The sequence below is a fragment of the Malaclemys terrapin genome, chromosome 21 (genome assembly GCF_027887155.1).
Source record: "Malaclemys terrapin pileata isolate rMalTer1 chromosome 21, rMalTer1.hap1, whole genome shotgun sequence".
Classification (NCBI taxonomy): Eukaryota; Metazoa; Chordata; order Testudines; family Emydidae; genus Malaclemys; species Malaclemys terrapin.
Genome location: NC_071525.1, coordinates 20948202 through 20963076, shown reverse-complemented (window position 1 = coordinate 20963076; position 14875 = coordinate 20948202). Strand labels below are relative to the sequence as shown.

Sequence of the window (14875 nt, the reverse complement as noted above, 5' to 3'; positions counted from 1 at the left end):
ATAACTTGCTCCTTGCCTCTCACCCACCATATATCCTCTTTGAATTACCAAAGACCACCAAAGAGAATATACAAGTCAAATTGTATGAGGCCCTGTGATGGCGTGTGTACCCCACGCTGGCCCTGAATGGATTAATGTGGGCCTGAGAGGTGAGTTCTATTACCTTGGTGCACCTGGAGGGAAAGCCAGGTGTGGCTGATCATGAAGCCCAGCTGGGCCAGAGCAGGTTGGTCAGGACAAAGAAAGGAAGCAGGCTGCAGAGAGAATGTTTATAATCATTCCGGGGGACTAAGGAGATGGTGAGGTAGAGGCTTGGCAGGAGAATAATCCAAGCCCTGGTATCCTAGCAGGAGTAGAGAAGGCTGGCAAGCAGTTGGGGAGAAGGGAGCTATGGAAAGCAGATGGGACTGGGACTGTGCCCTGAAAGCAGGGATAGATTTGGAGTCAGACTGCCAGGGAGAGGAGAGAGTGCTTTGGATGAGGTTCTGTGAAAGAACAGAGTAAGAGCCTTAAAAAGCCAAGCCTGAGAGAGGCTGGCTAGGAAGGAGCCCAGGGAAACAGCAGCATCAAGGAGTGGAACCGCACTGCTGGCTAAAGCAGGGGTAGGGAACCCTTTTTCTATCTTGGGTCATTGACCCACAGAAAAAATAGTCATGGCCCACATACAGCCTTGTGGGGGGGTGCCAAAGCTTACTGGCCCCGGTGGGGCAAGCAGGTACTCGTGGGGGGGCACTGAGGCTCGGGGCTTCTAGCCTGTGGTGCCGAGACTTGCCGTGGGCCAGAGGAAATTAAGCAATGGGCTGGATCGGACCCACGGGCTGTAGCTTCTTCTTCGAGTGCTTGCTCATATCGATTCCAATTAGGGGTGTGCGCGCGCTGCGTGCACGATCGCCGGAGAATTTTCTACCCTAGCAACACCCGGCGGGTCTAGCCCCCTAGAGTGGCACCTTCATGGCGCTGGATATATACCCCAGCCAACCCGGCGCCCCCTCAGTTCCTTCTTACCGCCCCTGACGGTCGTTGGAACTGTGGAGCGCGGCATAGCTGTTCTCCACTCTCCCTAGCTTATCCTGTTATTCTGTAGATAGTTGTAGTTATAGTTGTTGTATAGTGTTAGATAGTTGTTCATTTTACTTTTTAATAGTTGTAGATAGTTAGCGGGGATTAAGGGGGTTGTTCTCCCCCCTTTTTCCCCCCGGCGCATAGCTGGGCTTATGCCCAAGGCTCCCGGTTTTAAGCAGTGCACGTCCTGTGCTAAGCCTATGCCCACAAGTGATCCGCACGACTCGTGTCTGAAGTGCCTAGGAGAGTCCCATCAGACAGATAAGTGCAAAATCTGTAAGGCCTTCAGACCGAGAACCAAAAAGGAGCGGGACTTTCGTCTTCGGCAACTCCTCATGGAGGCGGCGCTTAGCCCGGACCCTCCATCGGCGCGTCAGGCCCCGACACCGAGCGCCTCGGTGCGCAGCGCCCCTGCGGCACCAACTGGTTCTGCACCGTGGGTAGAGTCGGACAAGCCTCCACGGCACCGGCCTCCTTTGGCACCGCACCCGCCACAAGGGCCTCAGCGCCGATCCTTGTCTCCGGGACATAAGAAAGCCCGCAAGGCGCAGGATGCTGCCGTCCTGAAGACGCTGGTTCCCCCGGTGCCGGGGGTAGAGCCGCGTCCGCCTTTGGATCACCAAAAGCAGGTGCCTGCTACGCCGTCGACTCCGGCTCCGCGGCCGTTGAGTCCGGTGCGGACTGGATCACCACCTCGGTCGGTGGCGGAGCCTTATCTTCCGTCGACCCCAGAAACCTTCGCGACGGCGAGAGATCTTATTGCTCTCACGGAACCGGCACTCCAACCACCGGCACCGTTGGCTTCTCGCCCGGTACAATCCAGGGGCAAGCCTGCCCTGGTGCGCCCGCCATCTCAGGGAGTGGACTCATGGCACCGCTCCAGGTCGTGAAGCAGGTCCCGACGCCGCTCGCAGTCCCGGCGCCGACTATCACCTCGGCACCGGTCGTACTCGCGGCCAAGATCCTCGTCGCGGCACCGCTCTACGTCTCGGCACCGTTACGATCATCGGTACCGATCGAACTCCAGACGTAGTTCCCGGCACCGGTACGAGCGACGCTCGGCTTCGAGAGGCTGCTCCCGGCACCGTGTCTACTCGCGGTTGTCTTCATCCAGATCCAGATCAGGATCTCGGCACCGACGTGGTCATCGGCACCGATCCCGATCTCGGTACCGCTCACCGGCAACGCACAGGGACCGATCATCTCCGGACCGGCACCGAGCGGCACCGTATCATCCGGAACCGATTTCAGCGCGATCGGCACCGCCCTGGCCCTCGAGATCGGTGTCTCATTCCTCTGATGGAGCCTCGAGATCGGCATACCCCCCTCAGGGGCAGGCCGCTGAGGCTGACATGGGCCACTGGCAGGAGGTAGCGGAGGATCCCGCTCAGGGACCTGCGCACTGGTCGTTCTGGACCCCGTAGGCGTATCACCAAGCGCAAGGGGCACCACCATCAGCCTCTCGCTCGGCACGCTCTGAGCACAGGGCTCCGGAGGCCACCATCTCCCGCCCCCCCCCAGGGGGCATGGAGGCTCCCGTGCCTGCACCACCAGAGGACCTGGACCCAGGGGCAGGCGACGCTCCGCTTCAGGGTCCTTTGGAGCAGGACCCACCATTAGATCCCTTGCCACCTGAGGCATCCTCCTCATCTTCCCCAGATGAGGCGGTGGCGGGCACAACAGCCACAGGTCCGCCCCCGATAGATCTTCGTGCACACCAGGACCTATTACATAGGGTGGCACGTAATATGGACCTCCAGGCAGAGGAGATAGTGGAGGTACAGGACCCAATTGTGAACATTCTCTCTGCGGATGCCCCATCCAGGGTGGCATTGCCCCTGATTCGCACGATTCAGGCTAATGCCACTGCGATATGGCAAACTCCTGCCTCTATTCCACCCACAGCCAGAGGGGTGGAAAGAAAGTACTTCATCCCCTCAAAGGACTATGAGTACTTATACACTCATCCCCAATCGTGTTCACTGGTGGTGTCATCGGTGAACGCAAGGGAGCGCCACGGTCAGCAGGCTGCAGCGCCCAAATCGAAGGACGCTAAGCGCTTCGATTTGTTTGGGCGTAAGGTATACTCAGCCGGAGGGTTGCAACTTAGAGCGGCTAACCAGCAGGCGCTCTTGAGCCGCTATAACTTTAATTCCTGGAACTCTATGGGGAAGTTCAAGGAGTTGGTCCCCCAAGACTCCAGGGAAGAGTTCGGGGCCTTAGTGGAGGAGGGTAAGAAGGTGGCACGGACCTCCTTACAGGCCTCCTTGGATATAGGGGACTCGGCGGCGAGGACGCTGGCCTCAGGTATCGCCATGTGGAGAGTCTCCTGGCTCCAGGTCTCGGGCTTGCCTCCGGAACTGCAGCAAACCCTGCAGGATTTACCCTTTGAGGGGCACGGGTTGTTCTCGGACAAGACAGACTCTCGACTGCAGAGCCTCAAGGACTCGAGAACAATCATGCGCTCCCTGGGGATGCATGTTCCAGGACCCCAGCGCAGACCCTTTAGGCCCCAGCCTCAAAGGTTCTACCCCCCCCCCCCGCCTCATCTGAGACAGGACTCCGCCAGAAGGCGGGAACGAGGTGGTAGGAGAAGGGTGACTGGCCCTCAACCTGGTCAGAACCAGGGGCCACCTAGGCCACCTTCAGGCCCTAGGCAGAACTTTTGAAGGTGCGGTCGAGGACGGCGCCCCAGTCATCACCCAGGATCTAGCCCCCTCCTTTCAGGATCGCCTCTCCCATTTCCACCGTGCTTGGTCCCTTATAACCTCGGACCGTTGGGTCCTTCGCATGGTGGAGAGGGGATACGCTCTCCAGTTTTCTTCGTTCCCTCCCTCTCACCCCCCCTCCCCGTCCCTCTTCAGGGACCCTTCTCACGAGCAACTTCTTATACAGGCGGTTTCTACGCTCCTATCTATGGGGGCCATAGAGGAGGTTCCACTAGAATTAAGGGGCAGGGGGTTTTATTCCCGCTACTTCCTGATCCCCAAGTCCAAAGGGGGTCTGCGACCCATCTTAGACTTACGCGGACTCAACAAATTCGTAGTAAAGTTGAAGTTCCGCATGGTCTCATTGGGGACCATTATCCCTTCCCTGGATCCTGGAGACTGGTTCGCTGCCCTCGACATGAAGGACGCATACTTTCATATAGCAATCTACCCGCCTCACAGGCGCTTCCTGCGATTCGTGGTAAACAAGGTGCATTACCAATTTGCAGTCCTTCCCTTCGGCCTATCCTCGGCCCCAAGAGTGTTCACAAAATGTATGGCCGTCGTGGCGGCATACCTTCGTCGGCAAGGGATACAGGTGTTCCCGTATCTAGACGACTGGCTGGTACGCGGCCGCACCAGGGAGCAAGTTCAAGCTCACGTCTGCATAATAGTACACACATTCCACGAGTTGGGCATTCTACTCAACAAGCTGAAATCCACTCTAGAGCCTACCCAAAGGATAGAATTTATTGGGGCAGTCCTAGACTCCAGACGTGCATGAGCTATTCTACCAGACAATCGCTTTCATACCATCACAAGCCTCATTCGAGGGCTCAGGGCCTTCCCGATTACCACAATGAGGACGTGCCTCGCCCTGTTGGGTCACATGGCCTCTTGCACGTACGTAACCAGGCATGCCAGACTTTGGCTTCGCCCACTTCAGGCCTGGGTATCATCGGTATACCGCCCGTATCGGGACAGCCTGAACATGGTGATCACTGTTCCGAACTCGGTCTCGGCCTCCCTCACCTGGTGGTTGGATCACAGTGTGGTTTGCGAGGGAGTGCCGTTTCACGCCCCGCAACCGTCTCTGCACCTGGTCACAGACGCTTCATCTCTGGGTTGAGGTGCCCATCTCGGCGAACACCATACCCAGGGCCTGTGGACCGCACCCCAACTAGCCCTGCACATCAATGTTCAAGAGCTGATGGCAGTGCGCCTGGCTTGCCAGGCATTTCTCAATCTCCTACGTGGCCGCTGTGTGTTAGTTCTCACCGACAACACCGCGGCCATGTTTTACATCAACAAGCAAGGAGGAGCACGTTCGTCGCTTCTATGCCAAGAGGCCATTCGCCTGTGGGACTTCTGCATCACCCACTCGATTCATCTCACAGCATCGTTTCTTCCTGGAGTCCAGAACACACTAGTGGACCGACTCAGCAGGTCCTTTCAGACGCACGAGTGGTCAATTCGCCCAGACATCATCTATTCCGTTTTCCAGAGGTGGGGATTTCCCCAGGTAGACCTGTTGCATCTCGAGCCAACAGGAAGTGCCACGCGTTCTGCTCCCTACAAGGGCGAGCTCTGGGCTCTCTGTCGGACGCGTTTCTTCTACCTTGGAAAGACCACCTGTTTTACGCTTTCCCTCCATTTCCTCTGGTCCACAAGGTGCTGCTCAAATTGCGCAGAGACCAGGCATGAGTAATTCTAGTCGCTCCAGCTTGGCCGAGGCAGCACTGGTACACCACACTGTTGGAGCTCTCGATTCAAACACCGATCCCACTTCCGTTGTGTCCAGATCTCATCTCTCAGGACCACGGCCGACTATGTCACCCTGACCTACAATCACTCCACCTCACGGCGTGGTTGCTCCATGGCTGATCCAGGCGGAGCGACAATGCTCGCAGTCTGTCCAACAGATTCTGCTGGGCAGTAGGAAACCTTCGACACGGACCACTTACTTAGCCAAGTCCCCGTTACAGGCGCCTATTCCTTTCATACTGGAATATCTCCTATCCCTAAAACAGCAGGGCTTGGCGATATCTTCCATCAGAGTTCACCTCACCGCTATTTCGGCCTTCCACCCAGGAGAACTCGCTTCCTTGGTATTCTCTAACCCGATGGTCGTTAGATTCCTCAAGGGCTTAGACCGGATGTACCCACAACAACGTCAGCCCATTCTGACGTGGGATCTCAACCTGGTTCTCTCCAAGCTCACAGGGCCCCCATTCGAGCCACTGGCTACCTGTTCACTCCTGTACCTATCCTGGAAGACAGCCTTCCTTGTGGCCATCACCTCAGCGAGGCGCGTTTCTGAACTTAGGGCGCTTACGTCCGAGCCCCCATACACGGTTTTCCATAAGGACAAAGTGCAGCTTCGCCCACATCCTGCCTTTCTTCCCAAGGTGGTCTCACCGTTTCACGTGAACCAGGATATATTTCTCCCGGTCTTCCATCCTAAGCCACACGCTACTCGCCAAGACCAGCGTTTGCATTCTTTGGACGTACGCAGGGCCCTGGCTTTCTATATTGATTGCACGAAGCAGTTTAGAAAGACGACGCAACTCTTCGTTGCAGTGGCCGACCGGATGAAAGGCTTACTGGTCTCCTCACAATGCCTGTCCTCTTGGATCACGTCTTGCATTCGGGCTTGCTATGACCTGGCTGGCGTCCCGACGCCGCACCTCACCGCTCACTCCACGAGGGCCCAAGCTTCCTCGACTGCCTTCCTGGCTCAAGTCCCGATCCAGGACATTTGTAGAGCTGCAGTTTGGTCATCAGTCCACACATTTGCAGCTCACTATGCACAGGTACAGCAGTCCAGGGACGATGCTGCATTCGGATCAGCGGTTTTGCACACAGCAATGTCTCACTCCGACCCCACCACCTAGGTAAGGCTTGGGAGTCACCTAATTGGAATCGATATGAGCAAGCACTCGAAGAAGAAAAGACGGTTACTCACCGTTGTAACTGTTGTTCTTCGAGATGTGTTGCTCATATCCATTCCAAACCCACCCCCCTTCCCCACTGTCGGAGTAGCCGGCAAGAAGGAACTGAGGGGGCGCCGGGTCGGCTGGGGTATATATCCAGCACCATGAAGGCGCCACTCTAGGGGGCTCCACAGTCGACCCGCCGGGTGTTGCTAGGGTAGAAAATTCTCCGGTGATCGTGCACGCGGCGTGCGCACACCCCTAATTGGAATGGATATGAGCAACACATCTTGAAGAACAACAGTTACAACGGTGAGTAACCGTCTTTTCCCCACCCCTGGGCTAAAGGTTCCTGGGCTGGGACCTGGTGTAGTGGGAGGGCCTAGGCTCCCCTATCAGCCACTGGCAAGGTGTCATGAGCCCAGAGAAGGGGACAAGGACATTAGAAAACTTTGAGGAAAGGATGTGAGGACCAGAGGGCTCATGTTGGCGGCCCAAAGACCCTTTGGTGAGGATGTTGGGCTTTCTGTTACCCTGGAAGGGTGGACTAAATTGTGACCTGGCAAGAAGGCCAAGTTATGGGAAGAGAGATCGCTGCAGTGATGGAGCAACTGTCAGCAGGGGGTGCTATTTGGGGAGAACTGCTATGCCATGTCTGACCTGGCGAAGGTACTCCATTGCTGTGGTGGTCAACCTAGTTTTACATAGCCATCTGCTCCTTGTAGTCTTTTGTATGTTAGTTTCTCCACGTGACAGGCTCTGGGTAGAGAGAACCAGAACAGTATGCTTATTATAATGGAAAACAACTTTGTGTGCAGAATGAAAAGACAGTGCTGGAGAAGGCCTCTGAGAATCAGACAGACACTGAGAAATTGGACAAAAATTCCGATGTAGGCACCAGAATCCCTGTCACTAATGTTGTTGATCTGAAAACTGGTAAGCCCAGAACGTGGGGAAATTTCCTCTGTATTTTCATGGTAGCTCTGAGGACTATTAGGTCTGCAGCCTATGAGATTTGGTGGGAGGTGCTCTAGTGGGACATGTAATTCTCATTATCTGTAGAAACATGGAAATATCTCTCATTATTATAGTGAAGTCTAATTCAATACCACAGTTATTCTTACTGCTGCTTTTCCCTTTGAGCTCTCAGTCCCTGAGAGCTCATCCTTCAGCATGTAAGCTCACAGCCACCAACACGATGGGATTCCCTTCAAATCCCTGTCCTGCTGGTCTTTAACTGGTTGCTTAGGGTACTGTTGGGTGACGCAAGGCAGGGTGAGCCTCCATGGCACTCCTGTTGTTGCCATAAGAAACCAGCACTAGACGTCTAACCTGGCTTGAGTCCATCTTGGCCATGTGAAGCATGGTCATCAGGACACACACTGGCCTCGTATTGCTGTTTTGCTTGGGTCTCAATTCTCGCATACCAGCCCATCTGAGGCTGTGGGCACTGAGAGCAGAGGACAGGGAGCTAGACACAGATTTAAGGAGACAATGTCACTGCTTAATCAATTATAATCAGAAAGTGTCAGAGTCAGTCGTGGTTTTCAGTGTTCAGCTCCTAAAAACTGTGGTATGGCTCATATTTATGTATGTTTTCATGTGCAAGGGGCCTGATTCTTACATATTCTGTAGCCACTTTGCTGTGTAAAACAGCCTCCATATAAATGAGATTTAGGCCTGAAAATGCCATTGCCTATTTATTTCCATCAGTTCTGGTACTGGACAGACTAACCTACCCAGTATAATTCCCCTTTAGATCTACCCAGGTTAGCAGTTTCTAAAACCCAGGGGCAGAGCACCCAAGTTAACACATACAGCTTACGAAAGAGAGAGAAAAAAGTGTACGTTGAAATAAATGAACCACAAGATGATGATTATTTATGTAAGTCGCATAATTTCTTTCAGTATTCCTCTTTGAGCCCCAAATGTTTTTCCTTATATGCTATATACTATAGTATCTGAGCACCTCAAAACTATTTATGAATAGGAATAATAGTCTGTATCTCTTTATTCTTTTTAATCATGCAGGAGAAATAGCAGGGGGGAGGGGTGGTTTGAGATGTAAGTTTTGCATTTAATTCTGAAAGTCACCCTTATCTCTTGTGGCAAAGTTCCATAGTCCTGGTCTAGCTCCTGTGATGGTTCTGTCTCCCGCAGTCATGAAACTCTCCTCTTGGTCAAGAGTTTAATTGTTCTGATGGAACGTAACTCTCTCATGGAGGGCTCTTAATATGAGTAGAGACCTGGAATTGGACTCTCTATTCAATAAGGAGCCAGTGCAGAGAGCTAAGCATTGTGTGACATGTTCACAGCAACCTGCATAGCTAAACAGGCTGCAGTGTCCACTTTCCACTGAGTGCTTGCTGGAGGCAATATACCACTTGACAGAAATTCTCTGAAAATGTGCCTCTGGTATGAGGAAAAACTTCAGACTCTTCAACTCAGCCAACGTGCAACAGCTGGAGAGCAGCTACCTAGTACGTCACCAAGCCGCCTGTGTGCACTAGGGCCTGTGTGATGGGGTTAATGGTCTGGTATGCAGACAGGGGCTAGGGGAGATGGAGCAGAGAAATTAACTGATGGAGTCAGTGTTCTGTTTCTCTTCCTCTTCTAGTTTGTGAGATTTGCCTGATATTCTTCATTGATGAGTGTTCGGTTCATGGCCCTCCAGTTTTCATCAAAGACCCAATAGTAGAAACAGGACAAGAAAGGAGAGCAGCTCTCACTTTGCCCCCGGGGATGCGAATTGGGCTTTCGAGTATCCCACAGGCGGGGCTTGGAGTCTGGAATGAGGCAGACACCCTGCCGATCGGAGTTCATTTTGGCCCATACGATGGAAGGATAACCGAGGATGAGGAAGCAGCCCACAATGGTTATTCTTGGCTGGTATGAATTGCCCATGAAACTTTTTTCTATTACAACAGTGTGCTATGTTCTAGCTTATCAAAGTGCAAAAGGAAGGAGGGGAAGTATGCTTCTTGGCACTGAACTCTCACTCTGTTTTATTAATTCATGTTTTATTAGTATGACGTTCTATCAGCATAGGGTGACCAGACAGCAAGTGTGAAAAATCGGGACGGGGGTAGGGGGTAATAGGAGCCTATATAAGAAAAAGGAACAGTCCCAATTTTTGGGTCTATCAAATCAGGACATCTGGTCACCCTACATCAGCATTTCTCAGTCGGGGAGGTGGCATGAAGGGCTTGCTGAGGGGCTTGGGAAATGTATTCATTAATGTGTTTTGGCCTTTAACACATGGCACTCTCCTATGGGGGAGCAGCTGGTTTAACTTTCCTGATGGTGGTAGCAGGTTCAGCTTTGTTGGGAGACCCTGTCTGAAGGCCCAGGTTCTGCTCTCAGGCTTTGTCTACACTACACACCTTTTAGCAACACAGCTGTGCCGCTACAGCCATGCCACTAAAAGTCACCCACTGTAGCTGTTGTTTGTGGTCTGGAGAGAGCTCTCCTGCTGACAAAGTGCTGTTCTCACCGGCACTTTTTGTCAGTAAAACTTTTGTCTTTCTGGGGGGAGGGGGGGAAGGGACGGAATGTTTTTTAACATCCCTGAATGACAAAAGTTTTGCTGACAAAGTGCCAGTGTAGACAAAGCTTCAGTTACTCTGTGCAACCTCCTTGATTTCATTGGGATTGTCACTGTGAACACTATTTGGCCCTGTCTGTTCTGTGTGTATTCACACTTGCAGGATTACTTCTGAACTGTGTTCAAGACACGATGAACCCAAAGCATGAGATTTGTCACTTATTTATCATATCATCTGCATGGAGAGTGCTTTATTGATTCCTGTGTGTCTTGTTTGATTTAACTCCAGATCACCAAGGGAAGAAACTGGTATGTATACATTGATGGAAAGGATGAAACTAATGCCAACTGGATGAGGTAAGTCCCTGTACTCCTATCCTCATCAGTATGATCATAGAATGTTAGCTCTGGGATAGTCAGTCAGTGTTTCAGGTGTATGAAGACGTAGGATTCATTTTTACAGGCTGCGGCACACCCAATCCATCACTAAGCATGCAGTTATTTACCCAGTCCTGTTAGCATTCACAACATGATATTCTCAGCATTAAGATTGCAACACAAACCCCAAAACAAAGTGCCCACCTGGTTAGGGAGAGAGACAGCATTAGCCCTCCAATACCCAACACAGAGTAGCATATTGAGGAAGCTTCATTTGCCAGAATTTCCTTTCTATAAAAGTTTTACAGATTTTTGGCTCTCTAAGTCATCTCACTTTCATAGACTTAGTGGGAGTGGATGAGCTTCAAAAACACCGGACGTAGCTTTCAAATGTTACTGGCTAGGCTCTGAAATCTCCTGGCATGGACCAATAACCTATTAATCCCATTAAGGAAAATCTAGAAGTACTGTGGTTATTTCACTGTTCTATTGCCTAGATTTCAGATTGGCACTTCCCTGACTGAAGACCATTGTATTTAACAAATCACTTTCCTAACTGTGAATGTCCAGGTATGTTAACTGCGCTAGGGATGAGGAAGAGCAGAACCTTGTCGCTTTCCAGTATCATGGGAAAATCTACTATAGAGTGTGCAGGCCCATCCTGCCGCATAGTGAGCTTCTGGTCTGGTACGGGGATGAATATGGCAAGGAGCTGGGCATCAAGTGGGGCACGAGATGGAAAAGCACAGCTCCACCCAAAGGTACCAGGCTGCAGCCTCGCTCTGGCTAAAAGCTTCCCTTGGCTTGTTTTGAGATGACACAATTTCTAATAACCAGGAACTTTCATTTCTTATCCCGACATCTGTCATGAATGCGCACGAGTAAATCCTTATGCTAGAGAGCCCGTCTCAATGCAGATGTGATGAGGGAAGCTGGTGAAAGGAGATGCTGCAGCCACCACTGCCACTAGTGGTCGGAATGAGTCTAATTATGGGAGCTTCCTGCTATCCCTAGAACAGGGGCAGTCAATTGTTTTTTGTCACAGTCCATGTTTCTTGGTCGAGGTCCAGACTCCAGAGAAACATTTTTTCATGTTGCAGTAACAATGACAATAAGTAAAAAGATTTCATGATCCGTTCAAAAGCATCTGGTGGTCCGGATTTGGCCCGCAGTCCACCTATTGACTACCCCTGCCCTAGGAGATGGTCAGATTTAGAGCACCTGCTGCCCTGAATCTCCCTCTTCAGTTGCCTTCTGCTCAGCTACTCGCACCACCTCCAACACACGCACATAGCGGGGAATCCCCTAGCTCAGTGATTCTCAATGACCAGTCTGGAATGGCACCAGTCGCTGTGGTCTCCCTGACACAGTTTAGGAAGGCAGCAAGCAGGAAATGGTTGAAAAATGCTGGTCTCCATGAGGAGACACAAGCACTGACCTGCTGAGCAGTTCCCAGTCTGACAGCTGAAACAGCCCCTCCTGCTCTGCCCGTGACTTATTACCCAACCCTCTCCGACCCCAGCATCTGCTTTATATTAAGAGGTGAAGGCTGGGACTAAAAACAGTATTTAAAGTTAAACTAAGCAACCAGGCTAGAGTTTCTGACTGGCTATCACATGATCCGCACAGGGTGGCGAGAAGCTGCTTAAATGTTCCTGTGGGGGCAAAGCCACCTATCGCCCTCACTGTATAGAATCCCAAAGTTCAGAAACTAATCCGATACAAGGTGTTTTTTGGTATCTTCAAAACAAGCTTAAAGGTGGGAGAAGGCTTTGGAGGATGGGGTGTAGCGAGGGGCTGGTCAAAGTCACTATGTCTCCACTGCCACTGAAATCTGTGGTAGAGCCTCTGGGGTGTCACAATGATCCTCAGTCTAGGCCAAGCTAGCAGAGTACTGATCAGTGCACTCCCAGCACTGGGCAACAACCAGCAGGGGTTGTGCCTACAGCCTCTCCCACACAGTGAGAGGAGTGGGGAAGGAGGTTCTGGGGGGTCACCAATGTGAGGAGCTGGTCTCTGACTTTAGCTCTTAAGTACTACAGGGATGTGCAATACAGGCTATGTCTACACTACACAGCTTTTAGGGACGTGCCTGCATTGCGACAGCCGTGCCACTAAAAGTCGTGCAGTGTAGCCACTGTTTGTCGGCTCTCCTGCCAACAAAATCTTCCACTCCCAACGAGCAGCGTTGTCGGCAGGAGCGAGCTGTTCTCACTGGTGCTTGTCGTCGGCAAAACTTTTGTCCGGGGTGGGGGGGGGAGGGTAACACTTCTGAAAGACAAAACTTTTGTCGTTTGAGTGCCAGTGTAGACATAGCCTCAGAAATACTTATAGATACAACTCTTTGCCATGGCTTACTCCACTGGCCTTGGGAGAACGGAGTCGGCTGGGACCAGAACCCCCAACAGCTGGCAGAGGAGAGAGAGAAAATGACACTCCTAGCAGGGACCTAGAACAATCAGGCATGGTTGTCCCAACTTTAGGTCTGAATCTGGCTGACTGTCGATAGAACTGAACCCTGGGGAGGAGTCAACCATTAGGTCTGGTACTACAGGGAATGGTTCACTTTGTATCCTAAAACTAAAGTCTGAGTGTCACTAATTGGCTGGTGCTCTTGGCCCTTCCTACGTGGCAGGATCGTATTGCAAAGCCTCTGGAAGGGCTAGCATGTTGGAACAATTGCCATTTCCTATCTGAATTCTGGTTTGTTTTTTGGACAGTGCGTGGGCAGGATCTACACTGCTATCCATGCCCTTGCTGCAGGCTGGCTTTCAGCAGCAAAGATTACCTCAGACAACACTTGAAGTATAAGCACCTGCCTACCGAATTGCAGACTGAAGAAGACGAAGGTGCTCTGGGAGGGGAATCTTGCCCTAAAACCAGAGGTCTTTCCTTCCCGGGGGATCCACCATCACAGCAGCTGCCACCAAACCCCAGCTCCCTCTGCAAAGACACATGGGGAAAGAAACCACATTTGCAAGGGCAGAGGGAAGGTGTGGGAGGTAGAGAGGCGTTTGGCTTACTGTCAAACCTGCCTCCACAGCAGTGGAGAGACACAACAGGGGAGCCACATGCACAGAGCGAAACAGGGGAGGAGGGAAGGGGCGGTCGCAGACAGAAGTGGTATTCCTGCGGCGAGTGTGGGCAGAACTTCCACAGGCCATCACACCTAGTTAGACATCAGCAGAGCCACACAGGAGAGAAGTCCTATCCTTGTGGTGAGTGTGGGAGGAGGTTCAGCCAGTCATCAGACCTCACCAGACACCAGCGCACCCACACGGGAGAGAGGCCCTTCCAGTGCCTGGAGTGTGGGAGGAGGTTCAGCCGGTCATCCAGCCTCGCCACCCACCAGCGCATCCACACGGGAGAGAGGCCCTTCCAGTGCCTGGAGTGTGGGAGGAGGTTCAGCCAGTCATCCAGCCTCGCCACCCACCAGCGCACCCACACGGGAGAGAGGCCCTTCCAGTGCCTGGAGTGTGGGAGGAGGTTCAGCCGGTCATCCAGCCTCGCCACCCACCAGCGCACCCACACGGGAGAGAGGCCCTTCCAGTGCCTGGAGTGTGGGAGGAGTTTCAGGCAGCCATCAAACCTGACCTGCCACCAACGGACTCACGCCTAGAGGGGAAACAACTGTCAGAGCTGGCAGCTGACTGACATGAGGGCTCTGTGTCAATCCTGTGGGATTCTGGGTAAAGCAGGGAGCTGTAGTGATAGACTCCTTAACCTTCTTGGCGGGCTTTTGGTTTGCTCCTCTGCTTCATACTGACTGCGGTGGTCAGTGTAACCCCCTTCACCTTTCCGCTCCTGGGCTGAGTGGAGAGCAGCGTCCTTCAAGCTGGGCTTTTGCTGTCCTGAGGAGCCTGCTGCGTCTGCCTCTCCAGCAGACTTGGCCTGTGACACACAGGAGCTAGGGGGGCCAGGAGCAGCAGGAATTAAAGCAGTTACTGTAGCTGCTGGGCTTGAGTAGCCCGTAATCCCCTCGTGCTCCTGTCCACACTTTGCTGCAGCCTTGCTACTGTGTGAGGTGGAGCCAGGCCAGGGTGGGAGCAAGGCAGGCCTGCAGGAGCCACCTCCCGTTTGTCGCACACCATGGGTCGTGGCTAGTGCAGGGGGAGCCAAGCACCTGGCCTGGGTTAGTCAGACTTCAGCGAGGGGAGGTCCTTCTCACACGAGAGCAAGGCAAGGATGGGGTGACTAACTCCGAATGGGTACTGGGGGGCAACGCCTCGAGCTTGGTTCAGACTCCCGGC

General features: G+C 52.8%; 1 protein-coding gene across 1 annotated transcript; it reads left to right on the top strand.

Moving 5' to 3' along the window:
- Positions 1-7354: 7354 nt before the first annotated feature.
- On the top strand, positions 7355-14504 carry LOC128827405 (histone-lysine N-methyltransferase PRDM9-like). Its single transcript, XM_054011251.1, has 7 exons — positions 7355-7372; positions 7522-7639; positions 8463-8588; positions 9321-9592; positions 10537-10604; positions 11196-11386; positions 13346-14504. The coding sequence occupies exons 1-7, from the start codon at positions 7355-7357 to the stop codon at positions 14242-14244; spliced, it is 1692 nt and encodes a 563-aa protein (XP_053867226.1). The 3' UTR covers positions 14245-14504.
- Positions 14505-14875: the final 371 nt, after the last annotated feature.

What these genes read in the sequence shown, in the direction of transcription:
- LOC128827405 (XM_054011251.1), top strand. An exon ending in ACAATGGTTATTCTTGGCTG is followed by an intron (nt 9,593 to 10,536) that starts GTATGAATTGCC and finishes ATTTAACTCCAG; the next exon opens with ATCACCAAGGGAAGAAACTG. An exon ending in AAGCACAGCTCCACCCAAAG is followed by an intron (nt 11,387 to 13,345) that starts GTACCAGGCTGC and finishes TTTTTTGGACAG; the next exon opens with TGCGTGGGCAGGATCTACAC.